Source organism: Camelus dromedarius, chromosome 25 (assembly GCF_036321535.1).
Source record: "Camelus dromedarius isolate mCamDro1 chromosome 25, mCamDro1.pat, whole genome shotgun sequence".
Taxonomy (NCBI): domain Eukaryota; kingdom Metazoa; phylum Chordata; class Mammalia; order Artiodactyla; family Camelidae; genus Camelus; species Camelus dromedarius.
In genome coordinates, this window is record NC_087460.1 from 18,979,687 (window position 1) to 18,996,512 (window position 16,826).

General features: G+C 42.8%; 1 protein-coding gene across 4 annotated transcripts in view; it reads right to left on the reverse strand.

The window, feature by feature from the left end:
• Window positions 1-16,826, reverse strand: part of TMTC1 (transmembrane O-mannosyltransferase targeting cadherins 1) — a 239,030-nt gene that overhangs the window by 91,913 nt on the left and 130,291 nt on the right. For 3 of the 4 annotated variants that reach the window (XM_064479164.1, XM_031443862.2, XM_064479163.1), the window contains one exon: window positions 1,885-2,006. The exons of the other annotated variant lie outside the window; for it this stretch is intronic. In XM_064479164.1, coding sequence (XP_064335234.1) covers window positions 1,885-2,006 — 122 coding nt within the window. The remainder of the gene's footprint in view (window positions 1-1,884; window positions 2,007-16,826) is intronic. 4 annotated transcript variants of the gene reach the window in all.

Genomic DNA, 16,826 nt, shown 5'->3' on the forward strand with positions numbered 1-16,826 from the left:
TTCATTGAATTGGGTGCGATAATCTTCATTCTACACAGGTGAGGAAACTGAGGCTCCGGGACATCACGCTCACACCCCAGGCTGGCTGCAGGAACGCGCTGGGACCCAGCACGTGCAGCCTAAATTCACTGATAAAATAACTAACATGCTTACTGCAGTCACCACATACAACAAAGGTTCACTGCAAGTGTCGATACAATTCATGTTTACTGAGTACGATGCTATTTTAAAGACTGTCTGGACCTGTTAGATGTTTACAGTGAAAGATGCTGTTCTACTTTTATTCGGCAGTTAAAAAACGCTTTGAGCGAAGACACTGAGATTCACCTATTTTTGTAGCCGCAGATTCTAATGGAGCCTGATGGGGACAGGGGCTCTGGGAGTATCTGTTACGTGAAGAATGAATACAAACTCCCCTTGGAATCATCAGTACCACCGACAAAACCTGACCAAACCCCTCTCAGCTGCTCTAAGCTAACACATCTAGAGCAGACACCGAAGTCCTCCTCTGCCCCTCATATTCCTTAGTCCTGGCAAGGCCTCGTAAGCCGTTATCTTTAGGCAATGCGGAACGCAAAGAATTTGAGTTGCATTTCTGTCCTTATCAAATAGTACTTAGAAATACTCTCCTTCCTAAATTGCACCGTGGACACATAAAATTAAGGGCCACCGTCCTCTTAAACCAAGTCAAAACAAGATGCTGCAAAGACTTAAGCTGTTAGGTGCTTAGTTTGAGGGCAACAAAGGTTATGAAATTCATTTCTTTTTTAAAAAAAAATTGGGGGGGTAATCATGTTTACTTATTTATTTTTAATGCAGGTACTGGGGTTGAACCCAGGACCTCGTACATGCTAAGCACGCACTCAACCACTAAGCTACACCCTCCCTGATCAAAATTCAATTCTAAATATATATAGTTTTAAACTTCTAACTCAACATCAGTAAATGAAATTAAATTTTATTAATTAATATTCCAATTAATTTTATTTAAATTAAATTTCAAACTAAATTTCTAACTCAATATGAATACATAAAAAATAATTCTTTCCTTATAATATTTTGGTTTATTGTGTTGATTTTATTGCCTTTTATGAAAGTTCATTCTTACACATAATTCATAAAAGTATTTAATTTTAGGAAGTTTAGTAAAATCCCTGTTTTAAAAATGAGACAACACATGTGCCCCCCCCCCCAAATTTCGTCCCTGCTCAAGGTCACACAATGGATAAATGGCAGAACAATTTCAGGGACATTTCCAGGCATCTGAAAAGAAACATGGCCTTGGAATGCTGACATTTGAATAAGACAAGAGATCAGACAAGCTTCAGCGCAGTTCAAATATTCAGAGCTAAGTGGCATTATGTAACCACACATGTCTGAATGCCCTTCATAATTTTTAACCTTTTTTTTTCCCTCTCAAGGACAAGTTTCCTTGAGATTGTTCCTGTTGTTAAATTAAAGAACCAAGAAAGACAGAAAGACAGAGAAAGAAGACGGAAGTTAATTAAAATCATGCTACTTAACATAGTTAATACTTTCATGCAAATCAACAAATATTTCTAGAAAGATACTATAATTCTGTTTAATAAACAGACACTTAGACAAAGAAGTCAGAGTCAATGATTGCCACTAAAATCCTGGATCTACTCAAGTCAGCATTTCACACGGAGTTCACCCAGAGGTGAGCGCTGTGAACTGGAGTGAACACTGACAAACCTGATCTCATCCAACCTCCTCCGGGGCTGCTTTTAAAGCTGAGGTAATAGACACCTTGACTCCACAAGGATCTAACTGTCATCCATACAGAGGGTGGTCTCTCTGGAGCCATCAGCGTTGGTGACAGAGCACAGGTCTCAGAAAAAGGAAGGCAGGAGCAGTAATTACCTAGGCATGTACAGGACTCTCTCGGCCACCACGAAACCCACCCTGAAGAAGAGGTTGCTGGCTGGGATGAACGGGAAAACCAGGAACAGCAAGCCGGCCAGAACTTCCCTGTGCTCCAGCCTCTGAAACACACAACAGTGGACGACAAATTAATCTGGCTTTCATCCCCACTTCAGGCAGTATTTCATCGTCTCTTTCATTTCCAAGTTCTCATTGAAGGAAAGAATAAATTAGACCAAGGCAAACCCTTTGATCAGTGTGCTGAACTCACTGCAGAAGACCCTCTGGCTCCTCAAACTATTCACACGTACCCCTGACACACATTTGCCACCCAGAAAAGCCTGCTATTTGCGTAACATGATGGTGACCACTGTTCCTAGTTCGGGGCCGGCCCTGCAGCAACCCTGCTTCTTGGTCGGGCTCCTTTCAGAACCACTGTCCCCCCAGGCAACCCACTCCAGGGAGCAGAGCAGCTGGGTAGGATCAAGCTCGCTAAGGCATCACGGAGAATTACTGTCCTCTCAGAAACAGAACAACACATTAAAAACAAAACAAACAAACAAAAAACAAAGGAAAAACAAAAACAAAGCCCACCAGGAGAGGCAAAGCTTAGCATGAAGGAATCTGGGGCACCAGTGAGGGAGACCATTTGAGCTGAGGAGTTTTTAGCATCTTTCAAATTAAGCCGCTAGGCAAGTATTTATTTCATGAAATTTTTTACAATCAAAATACATTACAATAATTCATTACATTGACAAAACACCTTTCTCTTATATTGTATATTAATTTGTAAAGATTTTTGTCACTTATAATTAACACAAAAATTTCTATTAATTACTAATAATATGCTGTAATGAGAACTGTGAAAAGTGCTCTGCATTTCCAAACAGACACACTGACTATTTAAAACAAATCTGAATGTACTGGCTTTTTCCTTTTTAAAAGAAGTTTAAGAAGAAAACCAAATAGAACTTTCCATACCACAGTTTCGTAGAAACATTTTAAACAGTCTATTACTTTTAATAATTGTAAAAGACTAAACAAAAGAATTTTAAAGACATAAATAAGAATCCCAAATACAAACTACTAATACTTTAAGCACACAAAGCAAAAGATTTTAAACATCTTTTCAGAAATCTGTCACCTGGATTTTATTAAAATCCTCGTTTTGTTGACTGAATATACTGAGAGCAAGTTCACATGAACAAATGTGACTTCGGCTATTGCCCTTACACAGTGAACGGTTCTGTAAGTAATTATCTCATTTTTTACCTAAAGTAACCACACTCTTTTAAAATGAAAAGATGAAAGAAAAAGGATAAAGAAGCTTTTATAACAAGGCTTCAACTCAAACAGATGCAATAATGTTGTATTTTCTATGACCCACTAAAATCGACGGGGAAAAAGCAGGTGAATAGGTAAAAAGATAACTGGAAGCTATCTTTGTGATTTAGATTATACTTTGAGTTTACAAAGCAACTTTCAGTTCAAGAACCTAAAGTTTATATAATTTTAAAAAGAATAAACTCCTTCAAAAGAATCCCGTGACATCAGGAGCAAGTACTTCTTGCTAAAATTAAATGAACGTCGTGTGGCGTGTTCCTCATGAACTCTGAGCGTGCTGAGTTTGGGCTGACGTTCTTTTACGGGTCCACTTTAATTTTGCAGAGATAGCTGAACGCTTCTTTCAACTATTTTCAAAAACTGAAACACTTCTTATGAAAGTATTCCTGTACCTTCCCATAGAAATTTCTAAAGAGAATTTAATACTATTAATCCTACAAAATTCAAACTGTTACCCACGTTCCTGGATCGTGTTTTGTCCAATGAACTGCCTCCCCGCCGCTCATCGCGGTTGTTCGAGAACAGCCCTCACTGCGGATCTGAAAGAGGCATCGCCTTCTCACTCCCGATTTCACTTTTTTTCCTGACCAAAGGACCCTTCCTCACTCCCATGTCATATATCTATGTCCTTTACCCAGCAGAACCCTGAGCGCTCTGGGAGCCAGGGGTCGGGAGAAGGCGGGGATCCAGGGACCACAGATGCCCACCCCGCGCGCCTCTCTCCGGGTTCCCGGGGCCCCTGCGCTGGGCGGGGTCCCCCAGGTGCTCACTGCTGCTGGAGATGGTACTGCGGCTCCAAGCACAATCTTTACTTCCTTTGTGGCCCTCATCCCGGTTCTGATGTTCTCATTACATACTCATCTGTGTGCTCCCCGTCTTTACTGTCTCCCCAGACTCTAAGCTCCACGAGCACAGGAGCTGGTCAGTTGTGTTCACCGGCTCGTGGCTTGTGCTCAGCTCAGTGCCTGGCACTTCGTGGGTGCTCAGAAATATTTGCTGAATAAATCAGTAAGTGAATAAATGTACCAGGCAAGAGAGAAAACTGGGTGTGAAAAGAGAAGATGGTAAGAGGGCTTCCTGGTGGAGGTGACAATCTGAGTTTGAAAATTGAATGAATGCTCACAAGGTAAATATGGCGGAGCTGGGGGAGGTAGGAGGTGGTTACCACTAGGTGCACTCCAGGGAGAAGACACAGAATGTAGAAAGCAGGTAATGACCCTGTCCATGTTGGCAGGTGACAAATCACAAGGGTCTTCCATGCCCCACGTGGAGCTGACCTTTACCTAGAGGTAACAGGGAGCTAGTAAACGGTGCCACATGCATAAAAGAAAAGCAAGTCAGTGTCCAGAAGTTGGTGTCCAGGTTCAAGGTGTGGCCCTGCCACCAACACATCTAGTCACTTACGGCAGACGTGTAGTTAGCGCTTCCGTGCCTCAGCCATAAAACGAGGTAAGTGGGGCTCAGTGAGGCTGGTTCATCACAAAGATTTCTTGATCAGCCCAAGTCCACAATATTGGAGTTGTGAGTTGCGAGCTTAGGGGCCACTACTCCGCACTGCTGCCAGGGGCTGACTTTTAGGGTGTTTTTCTTTGTTTTCGAAAACATTCAACTGAAGACAGTGGCACAGCACCCAAATTCAATGAAGTTTCATTACTTATCTTGAGAAAAATAATATTCATGAAAAAATTCTTTATTCTCAAATTAATTTGATGATAATCTTCCCTCTTTCCCATCCAGTCAAGAGAAAGAGAAAATATTCAAGAATGTATTTCTTTGGACTCCAAGCCGATCAGCCAAGCCAAAAGTTGTAAAGCCAGCGGAAAATAATGTCATGGACATGGCTGAATTTCCTAGCTTGAGAAAGACTTGGAGGAAATCCAATTTTGTGTTCTGTGGATCCCAGGTGTGACAAAGTTGGCTAAATAATTTACAGCTTATTTCAACCTAATAGATTCAGATGAAATATAAACAAAATATATGAATGGGTGGGGGGCAAAGAAAATGTGTGGCATCCTCCAGAGTACACAAAGTACATTCATTTCTAGGAGAAGCAGCAAATGGACATCTATTTATTCCAAATACACTAGGGGGTGAAAAGACATGAGAATTAAAACAGCGAATAACACAGCCACTAAGAATACATGTTATTTGTCTGATTAACTGTACAACTTCAGACAGATTAATTTACTGTTCTGAGTTTTAATCTGATGATCAATTAAACAACAGAAAGGTTACTGAACCCTGTTGTATCCGTAGGGAAAATGTGGGATAGATTCGCTCTGATAGGTGTTAGGTTTGATTTTTCATTTCTGGCTTGGGAGGATACAGAAAAACATTCCCCTGAGCTGCAAAGCAGTAAAAATCTCTTAACACACCTCTTAGGGTGCCCAGAGAATCACTCAGCCGCCATCAGCACAGTCGCACATCTGAGCAAGCCGCTAATGGAAAAGCAGCGAGTCTCTCAGAAACATAAATTACCTCAGAGGAACTCCAGCTCCAGAATCTGAGTCTAGCCTGGTAACTTCTGGTTTATCCCATGCCCTTCTTTTTTTCCCCCCTTTTTCTTTTTTTTTTTTTTTTTCGCAATTTCTCTGACTTTATTTATTTTTAAAATTGAAGTATGGTTGATTCAGGACATAGGGTTAATTTCTGGTTATCCCACACCCTTCTTACTTCCAGGTTCCTTCTCAAAGAACAAGTCACAGAGCAGGATGCGCACACAAGCACACAGATCCACAGACACACACATAGAGACACGCACACACACAGGCACGCACACCTGGCCAGCAGCGTGTGGGTGAGCGTTTATGAGGACAGGATGCCTCTCTGTCCCGTTCAGTGCTGACAGCATCCACCGCAGGCTGCTCCCTTCCAGAGCGGCAGAGAACTGGCCTCATTATAGTGACTATCATCGTCATTACTATGATCATATTTCCTCTCGCCTCTAGCAGGTTTCAGATCAATGATACGGCGCGCTTAGCGTGTTCGCACCGTTCTACTACGCGTAGCGCGGTTACATTTCAGTCCTAAGGGTTTGGCAGCTCTAGGCTCGAGCTGTCTGCATCTAATGCATCGATTTTCAGGGGAGCTGATGACAGTCAAGCTCCCTCTCCAGCCCGGGACGCCTGAGACCAAGCTGACATCTGGCACCACTGAATCCTTCCCAGGCCCTCTTGGCTCACCTTGTTGTGGGTCTGCTTCCTCCACTGGACTATGCCTTCCGTGGTGGGGGTCTCCATCTCATTTAAATTACCTAGTGACCTGGCACGTACATAACTGGCACTCAGCAAACGTGCGTTGTGACAGGAAAGACTAGCAACGGAAGCTGCACATCCATCACGGGTTCTCAAACGCTCCTCAAGCCATTTTAGTCTCTCCACTAAGGAAACCTTGTACTTCTTGTAACCCTCTGAAACACAGTATTTGCAGCATCATCTGGGGTGAAAAGTCCTCAGTCCTCAAGCATCCAAAGTATCTTATACGGATCTGACGGACACCACTGTGTACTTTTAATCAGGACACATGCACACCTTCTAAGCCTCTGATTCCTTTCTCTGCTACTTACTGCTCCTTGGTTCTGCAAGGTCACGTGACTCTTGTGCTCAGGAAAAGTGACATCTTTCACGTTACTGAAATTCAGTTTTACTTTTTTGAATACTGCAGTGTACAGAAATAGTCAATAACTTACTGCCATTATTATTATGGAAGTTCTTCTTAATTGAGGAAGACACGTTATTTAATCAATCGAGATCCCATTATCTGACGACACAGGACTGCCTCATCTCTTCCTTTTTTTTTTTAAGTGGAGATACTGGGGATTGAACCCAGGACCTCATGCAAGCCAAGCACGTGCTCTACCACTGAGCACCCTCCCCCTGCCTCGTTTCTTGTTCTGAATCCCAGTTATTGAGCTGGGGGTGCTGGGCAGTGAGCTCGGCTTACTTTTCCACCAAGTGACTCCCAAATCGCCACCCTATGGCAGACAATGCAAATTATAAATTTATGGTTTTAAAGGTTATACTCCATTTACAGTTATTATAAAACATTGGCTGTATTCCCTGTGTTGTACAACGCATCCTTGTAGCTTATCTTATACATAATAGTTTGCACTTCTTATGCCCCTCCCCTTATACTGCTCCTCCTCCTTCGCTCTCCCCACTGGTTCTGGTAATCATTATTTTATTTTTTTAGATTTCACATATAAGTGATATCATACAGTATTTGTCTTCTCTGACAACCACTTACTCTCGTAACAGCGGTTATATTAATATTTCTATCAGGTATTCACTCAGGAGGGTGCATTTGAAACATCAAAAGAGTGGTATTGCTCTAAGAGATATGTGTTCATACGTGTTGAGACCAAAGCTGGCTGGGTGGACTCAGGAGAAAGGAGGAGCTGGGTGGGGGGCTGGTCACAGAACCCCCATCGAATACCTCTGGCTTCAGGGGAGGCACTGTCCAGAGGAGGGACAATGGTACACTAGACCAGGATGCCAGCGAGAACCAGGGAGAGAAAATTGTCAGCAGAAGCTCACAGTCTTGTGCTTGGAGCCTGTCCAGGGCAGAGAGGGCAAAAGTCCATGGCTTAGAGGCCCAAGTCTTCCATCACAGGCACCGCATCTGGTTCTCGTGAGCCAAAGATGACACAGGGAAGGCCACAGACTAAAGTGACCTTAGGTGGGAAGGAGGCAGGAACAATTCACCATCTTCTTTCCCTCTGTAAGAATTTAATTAAGAACCAGGGTGGATTTAAGCATGCAGGTGAAGTCATGCCTGAATTTAGCTTTGATGAAGAGGAAGCAGGGGCAGAGGATAAACGAGATGCATTCTTATAAACAGTTCTGTTCCTATGGAAATATACATGCCTGGCAGAAGCACTTTTCTCCCTATGACTGCTCCTCAAATATTTCTAAGACATCCTTCTGCCAAAAGCTTCCGAAGCAGGATGCTACAGACTTATTTTTTCTTAAGAAAGAGACAAGAGTTTTACTTTTTCACACAGTGAGTCAGACTCACTAAGAAGTGTGATTCATTTATCCACTTGAGACTGTCACACAGAAGACAGTCCCTTCCCTCTGGGATCTAAAATGAAAAAGCAGGAACCACAAAAATCGCCCACAGTTTCACACAGTAATGATCCAAATATTTTAGAGCAGCATTTCTTACAGACAATAATCCATCCTACTTTATCAGACAAATTACAGAGAACTGTTTGGCTTACTTGAAATTTACAAGATATAAACGTGGTAAGAAATTTGGTAAGCTTCTCTCTTAAGACCTTAAAAAAAAGTGAGATGTACTTGTACAACGGAGCTTCTGAAGTAACTGCTGTTAAAGTGGATTTGATTCCTGTTATTCATCAATGTTCTCATCCAAAATCAAAATATCTCCTATAATCAAGATAGGTTACATCTCATTGCATAAGCCCCACTTCCCTGCTTCTGAAACACATGGTGATAAAAGCCTGATGGAACATTTTGTTTTATCAGAAGTTGTTAAAAGCTCTTTTTATAGGCAGCTGACATGATTAAAGAATGCTTTCCTCTCACTGTTAACTATGCATCTGAACACCTCTCCTACCACAGCCTAAAAAGACAAATTTAATGGACTAATGGATGGCAACAAATTTTTAAAATATGATAGCAATGGAATAGTTTTAAAATAGTATCAGAATCTTGGAGTTTTCCAAGTTCAGACATTCCACACCGATTACCATCGTTTCATCAGGGCAATCTCTAAAGCGTATATGAGAGAGGGGCAGCGTAACATGATCTATATGAGGCTTGACATGAAGATAAAAGTAAGAATTTGACCACTAATTAGGAGTCATTCTTTTTTTTCCCCTGGGAAATTCTTCCAAGGTAAAAGAAAAAAATCCTTTAGGCAGAAAAACAAAGGGTAAAATTGTTTCTCCAACACGCCTTGGCACTGAATTATTCCCCTAGTGAAGACATTGTCAGAACAGGCACCTCAATCTACAACGGGCAGACAACTAGAATTTCCTGGCCAAAGTCACCCACAACCAAAGGAGAGAATTTTCAAGGCAAAGCCAGGGAGGCTGATGGTGATAAATCTTCTTCCCAGTTAATCACTTTTTAATACCAAATGCCAAGGTACTGGTCACAAACTCACCAGGCCAATTTAGCCATCAAATGTTGCTGTCCTTCTGTAAATACTGCCAGCCTCCGGCAATCAGATACAAAAATGAAAGAAGGTTTACATGAAATTCTGCCAAAAGTGCAGCGGCTTATTAGCAAACAGTCACGCACTGGTTGATCATAAAAGCTCAAGAAAGTTTCTTCTCTGACCTCCAGGCCGGCTACAGGAGCCTTGCATGAAAGGAGCTATGTTCTGCCCCCAGGGAAGGACAGCTCACTTTCCACCCAGGTGAGGCACACAGTACACTGTCAAGCACCTTCTTTTTCAATCAACAGCTAAGCAGATAAAGATACAGTTTTTTTTTTTAAACTTCCTCCAGTTACAAGGAACACCACATGGGCAGAGACACACGTGATGTCACTTCGGTCTCACTTAATGTTCCGATGAATCAGCTATTTGAGACGATAACTCACATTCCCAAACTACGACATTTTACGGATGGCCATGCAGTGTCCTCTTTCCATCAGACACAGACACTGTATCAAACACCCACATCTGCACCTCTGACCACAGCCTCAATCTAATGAAAACCAAGGTTCCAGGAATCTGTTCCAAGGCCTGACCTTTCACTTGCTGTTGACTGCTGCAAACTCTGAAAGAAATGGTTTCAAAGGAATCCTTTTATCAGGCAGTACTGCTAAAGGGGTGATAATAAAAACTGTTCTGTTGATGCTCTGGTGGTGGCTATTGTTTTTATGGGTGCACACACAGCAGCAGGGAAGTGTTCAAGCAGTGCCCAAGGACGGGAGTGGAGGAGGATGAAGCTGGAGGTGGGGCAGGGCGCTGAGCACATGGGACTTTAGAGGACGCGGTAGCGACTTGGGATTCTAGTCTCGGTTTGCTGGGAAGTCATGAAAGGGTGTTAAATGAAAAGGTGCTATAAAATGGCTGCATTGGGTCCCCCACAAATTGGTATGTTGAAGCCCTAACTCCCAGTGCTCAGAATGTGACTGCATTTGGAGACAGAGTCTTTTAGAGATGATTAAGTTGAAAAGAGGCTGTGAGAGTGGGGCCTCCAATATGACTAGTGTCCTTACAAGAGGAAGTCTGGACACACAAAGAGAAACCAGAGACGCGTGTGTACAGAGGGAAGACCACATGAGGACACAGTGAGAAGGGGGCCGTCCGCAAGCCAAGGGGAGAGGCCTCCAAAGAAACCAGACTTGCTGACACCTTGATCACGAACTGTCTAGCCTCTGAAATGTGAGAAAATAAACTTGTTGTTTAAGACAAAAAAGAAAAAAAAGACCAATGCCCAAAAATGGACTCTCAAAATTCACTTAATCACCCACCCTGATATCTCTAAGTCCATACTTCCCAAAACAGGCTACCAGAACACTGGTCCTGAAAGAAGCCCCTAAAAAAGATCCCCAATTCAAATAAATCTGAGAAATGCCATTTACTATGCATCCCATTTGGAAACTCAAAAGGCTACTTAGAGCACCAGAAAGATTTTGTGACGTCCACCAGTAAAGAAAGATGTGTTTAACTTCTCTAAGCCCCGTGCTTCTGAAGTACAGAATCTTTATCTAGAGTACCCTTACTTAATGGCCAGTATGAGGCTAGAATGTATTTTGGGGATGCTGCTCAGGCAGGGTGAAGTTAAAAAGAAAAGTGTCCCCACCTTAGGAGTTTCTGTAATCTGTCACCCAAATCATCTCACTGTCTACTAAACAGAAGAATGACCTTGCATCTCATGTCTAGCCTTCATGCTACAGTGGAAACATTTTCCATCATTCTCCCTTTGTAGATGGAGGATAGCTGACCACCACTTTCCATGTAGAAAATCTCTATCCATTTAGTGAACTTTATCAAGCCATCCATCGGTATAGTCTTGGCTCCAGCCAGGAGGAGTCCCGAGAGCAGGAAGGTTTCTTGGCAGGGGAGAGGCGTATCTGTGTGCAGAAGGACACTTTGCTCAGAGCTGGGGAGATGGACTGAACGTGGAGGAAATAAAGCTCTTCAAGGCAGCTGCTGGGTTTTCTGCTACCTTTATTCTGCATACTCAGCATATTGCTTAGAACCAATGAATGATCAATAAATTAAGTATCTAATATTTTAACTTACCATTTCATTTCCTCTAGGCTTTTCCTCTCTAAATGCCCTATCCTGCACCCACGAATTTATTCTGCCTGTCTCTTAGGAACTCGTCGGCTTTTAAGACCAGTTTCCATTTCCAACATACGGCTATATACGTAGCCATTAACTGTGACTGGTCATGCTTCTCAGACCCCTAATCCCTGCCTGTGGGAGACACAGAAAGTACAGGAGCATCGTGGATACTATTGGACGTGGACGCTCCCCCTGACTCCTCTGCTTTGTGAAAGGATTCTTGACAACTTTCCCATCCTCAGCAGTGATTCTGCTGGTAAAACACCGTCACTGATTACTCATTCATTCAACTACTACACATCATTGCGTTCTCTTTCGAGTCTCCGTGGGCATTGTGCTTACAGGCAATCACTTAAAGGATTCAGCAGTCAATCACTTCCATCTCTTCTGTATTTTCCAGGCACTATTCTAGGCTCTTTGAAATACACCAGTTAGCAAAACAGGCAAGAAAGAAACCCCTGCCTTTCTAAAGAGGAGGAATAAAAGAGCCTGGCGGGGGGGGGATCTACAATATAAGGTGGGTGGATAAGAAGTCGGTTGCAATTCTAAACACAGGGGACAGGGAGAGGGTGGCAATTAAGCAAAGACTTGCAAGAGGTGAAGGAGGTGGTCACGCTATTTATTGCATGGTAAGAAATGAGTTCAAGAAGAAACAAGAGAAACAATGCAGTGGGGCCAGGGCCATCATAAAGGTTATGGATTTTACATTGCGAGAAATAAGGAGCCCCTGAGAGATTTTAAGCACAAGAAGGACAGGCTGTGATTTATATTTTTTAAAATTTATAAATTTAAAGAATTTAAAGAATCGTGGTGGTCACTGTTCTGACAATAGTCTGGACCGCTGGCACAAGGGTAGAAGTGGCAGGAATAATTAGGAGGCCATGGCAGTAACCTGGGGGAGAGATGGTGGCTTGGACAAGGATGACAGCAGTGAAGGTGGTGAGAAGTTGGCAGGTTCCAGATACACTCTGAAGCAATAGTTGACAGGATTTATTGATGGGTTGAATGTGATATGAGAGAGCAAGACAGAGAGGAAACAAGGAAACCCCAGGACTTTCAGCTTGGACAACTAGTCGAATGCACTGAGACGGAAAACACTGTTGGAGAAACAATGAAACGGTAACTTCAGGAGTTAAATTTCCTAATGCTGACTTGAGAAATCCCGTGGAAATGCAACAACCCCAGGTACCATGTATGTTGTTTCATTTATTGTTACTATATCTGGGGTGAGAAAAAAGATTGAAGACCTGATTGTCCGCGGTTTGATGTATAATAATATAAATAAAGAAACATTAAAGCTCATATTGCAAACTTGCTTTCTAATACTCTATGCTGTTGCTTTAAGGCAAAGCATGTAAAGGTTATGAATTTTAGGGTTTTTTCCGCCCAATGAGGAGGAGTGATTCTCCCCAGGCTGTGTGTCTCACATTTGGCATTTTTTCATTGGTTTCCTGGGTACTGTACTTAGAGCTAACAACCTAAGGAATCTGACAGTCCAGCACTGCAGTCCCCTTTGTCATTCCCGATGCAATGAGCAATTTGCAAGAGGTTTTCTGTTTACAGGAACTTGTTTTAGCTGCTTTTCCCTTTAGGAGCCCTAATTACATATTCCACAGTTTTCTTCTAACAAGAAGGAAAGGGTGTGTTCCTTTAAATAGAAATGTCGTGTTCTCAGTGGAGACAGTGAGTACAGAATGGCTCCAGGAGTCACAAAAATGTCTTTTGACCTTTTTAAGAGTTTAAAACGATCAGAAGCATTGGAAGGCTGAGTGGTGATGAGCCGCTTTTATGAGAGTATGAGTCATTAGGTTAAGAGAAATAAGGAAAAAAGTGTTAAAAAGTTAAGGTGATCACTCAGAAGGTGACAATTATTCTGAGTAAAAGCAAACAATAATATAGACTATAAAATCTTGCTGAGAATTATAAAGCACACAATCAAGAAAAAGACAGCTGTTAATGATGTCTGAGAACTCTTGTCCACTGTGTAACTGTCCAATTCTTCCATTAATAAATTCAGCGAGTCTTCCAACTAAGGCATAAACATCAGAGGGGTAGGGTAGGTAAGTCATTTTCTTATTAAAGAGTGTGACTTGTGAAAATAGAAATGCCCTGTGAAGGCAAAGAATAAAGCAAATTATTTAATGATGTGGAAAAATTCCTGCCAGGCCCAGATCAAAAGCCAGGGAGAGCATCCCAGATGCAGCGGAACTGTGTCCTCAGAGCAGCAGGAGAAGGGTTTGCAGGCGGTTCAGGTCCTGCACAAGGAAAAGTCACCGCCCAGGTGACGTATTAGTGATGGACGGAAGAGAATGACTTGGAAAGACGGCGCTCAAGGGCGTCTGATTTTCAGGTAGACACTGAATGAAAAGTTGTTTCCGACATCTATTTTGTTCCAACACCCAGCACGGAGGGGAATGGAGAAATCTGGCAATGACAGTAACAGGCTTTAAGAACAACAATGAAAGAAAATGCTTCCTTTCTTATATTTAATGTCTATTCTGCTAAACTTTCAAATGCCTTTAAACACATCTATAATATTTGTAATCTATAACATTTCTATGGTTTGGTTTCTAAGGTTTAGGTGATAATTCCAATGTTTGTTTATAAATAAGTCCCTGATAACCATTTTCTTTCTCTTGATAAATATTCATTTTAAAATTGAATAGTTTTGTGTTAGGGTTCTGCCCTTCTGTTAGATTTGACCACATCTACTCCCCAATTCTAAAATATGCTTAAGGACTGAAAACCTGAAAGCATGTACCACCACTAGCTCTTAGGTCAAGAATTTAACCTGTGTTCCCTAGGGTGGGAATAAGGGACGGGAGGAGCAGGGTCAGTCTTTAGTGGCATTATAAAGATTTGTGATGAGCTAAATTATGATTATAAATTGAAATATATAGAGTCGAAAAAAGCAGTCAACTGGGTTACGTTTTTTCAAGCCTGGTTACTCCTATGAAATGGAAACAGGGGCCCTTACTGTGCTCCTGACTTTGGGCTGTGACAGGTTCTCGATGGTGATGACGGTGACAATGATGATAATGATGACAAGGACTACAAAAAGAGCTGACAGGTCCTCAGTGCTTCCCACGTGCCAGCCCCTGTGCTGAGCGCCCAGTGAGGCTGGCCCTGGGTCAACCTCACAGGGACCCTGTACAGTGCAAGGGAACAAAGCTGGGCGAGGTGAGCTCACGGTGGTCAGTGGCACAGCCTGGCCTCAGACTCAGGTCAGCGCTCATCACTCCACTCTCCAGCCTCAGGACTCCGGATCTGGAACCTGGGGCAGTGCGCCTCCATGACGAGCTGTCTCCAACACAGAGGGGCCTGGCCCCCACGTGAGGCTGGTGGTCATGAATTTAAAGTAGACCACCAAATGCAAGTAGAGTGACAGAACGTAAGTCACAATCTCTATCACATACAGCAAAGCAGTGACATGACCTGGAGGTCGTCATTCTATGTGAAGTAAGCCAGAAAGAGCAAGAAAAATGCCATAAGATATCACTCATATGTGGAATCTAAAAAAAAAAGGAAAAGAAAGGAAAAAAAAGAGGACACTAATGAATTCATCTACAAAGCAGAAACAGACTCGCAGACATAGTAGACAATTTTATGGTTAGCAAGGGAAAGAGGGTGGGAAAGGATAAATATGGGAGTTTGAGATCTGCAAATGTTAACCACTATATATAAAAATAGATAGAAGACAAATTTCTTCTGTATAGCACAGGGAACTATACTGAATATCTTATAATAACTTTTAACATAAAAGAATGTGGAAACTAATATATGTATATATATGCATGACTGGGACATTGTGCCGCACACCAGAAACTGACACATTGTAACTGACTATGCTTCAATGAAAAAAAATTTTTTTAAGTACGTGGGAAGAGGCAGGAATAACAGACCTTTGAACGAGTTCCATTTTTAAATGCGGTGCAAATCCAACTTCTCTATTTTCCAACACTACATCTGATGAAGAAGCGGTAAGCTCATTTGCAGACTTTCATCAGAAAAATGATATTAACAGAAATCTCAGCTTTAGAGTGTGGCCAGAATTGACTACAGGTACTGACTTGGAAAACTGCAACCCAAGGAGCAGGACGATACCACCACGGGTAAAAAGTGGCAGGTGGAGAAGCCAGCTGACGGCAGTGAGAAGAGGCTGGATCAACTAGGCTGGTCGAAGTTGAGACAGAGAGACATCCCAGACAGCGGCTGCGCCCAGAGACTGGTGGTCACAGACAGATGGACCATCGCAAGGCATCCCAGGGCCTCCTCTGTCAGTGACGGCAGTGGTCCCAAAGCAGGGCAAGCTGGATGGGCCATAAACAGGCTGGAAAGATGGGACCTATAATCGTACGAGGAGAATTCTCATGAACTGAAGACAGAAAAGTGATGGAGAACATAAAGTTTTCCAAGAACGGGAACTGAAAAGAGAAATGTAGGCCAGAAGAGGGGGAAAAAAAAAATCAATACGGGCACAGAGCCATTTACCATTATATGCAATCTTCATTCCTCGAGTTCAATTTCATTTTACTGTTTGGTATATTAAAACATAATGCTTATTTTACCAGGTTTCATAAGGGCCATTCTGGAATTTAAAAGTTACTCCACAGTGGTCTAGGTGACACAATGAAATCTTCACCATTTGGCTAAGCGAAATGCAAAGTAATTTCCAGAAATCTGAAAGCATGTTCAATTCAGCTGTGTGAGTCTATGGTCGTGCAATGCTCTACACCAGGGGTCAGCCAATCCATACGACAGTGGAGAAAGTGACAGACTATAGTTGGGATGGACTGTGTGACAGAAACCTCAAATATTTACTATCTGTGTCTCTGAAAAAGAAAAAAAAAGAAAAAGAAAGAATATTTGCCATCTCCTGGTCTATCCCATGGTATCACGTTTATTCCTGTAAGCTGCTCCTGTCCCACATCCTTCGGGGAATGAGGTAAGAATGTCAATGAGCATTGAGGGGTGGGTGTTGAATGAAAGAGAGAGCTGAGGCTGACGGCCTCTGTCCATGAGATATCTGTCTGCTCTTTCATTGGGCGTGTTGACCGGGCTGCGACACTGACTGGCACAGAGGCTAATGGGGGGACGGCTGGGGGCAGGCATGAAGGCAGATCCCAGAGGTGAACACAGCCGCCTCCCGCAGTGAGGAGGTGCAGGACCCCCACCGCCATCCCAATCAAACTGTCACTGGGGGTCACCTCCCCTGGTCAGGCTGCAGGTTCAGCCCCACGCAGACCTGAGAGTTTGACCTGATCTCCAGGGCCCTGAGCGGTAGCCTACCATTTGTGTTGGTTTCAGGGAGTGAATGATGTGGGAGA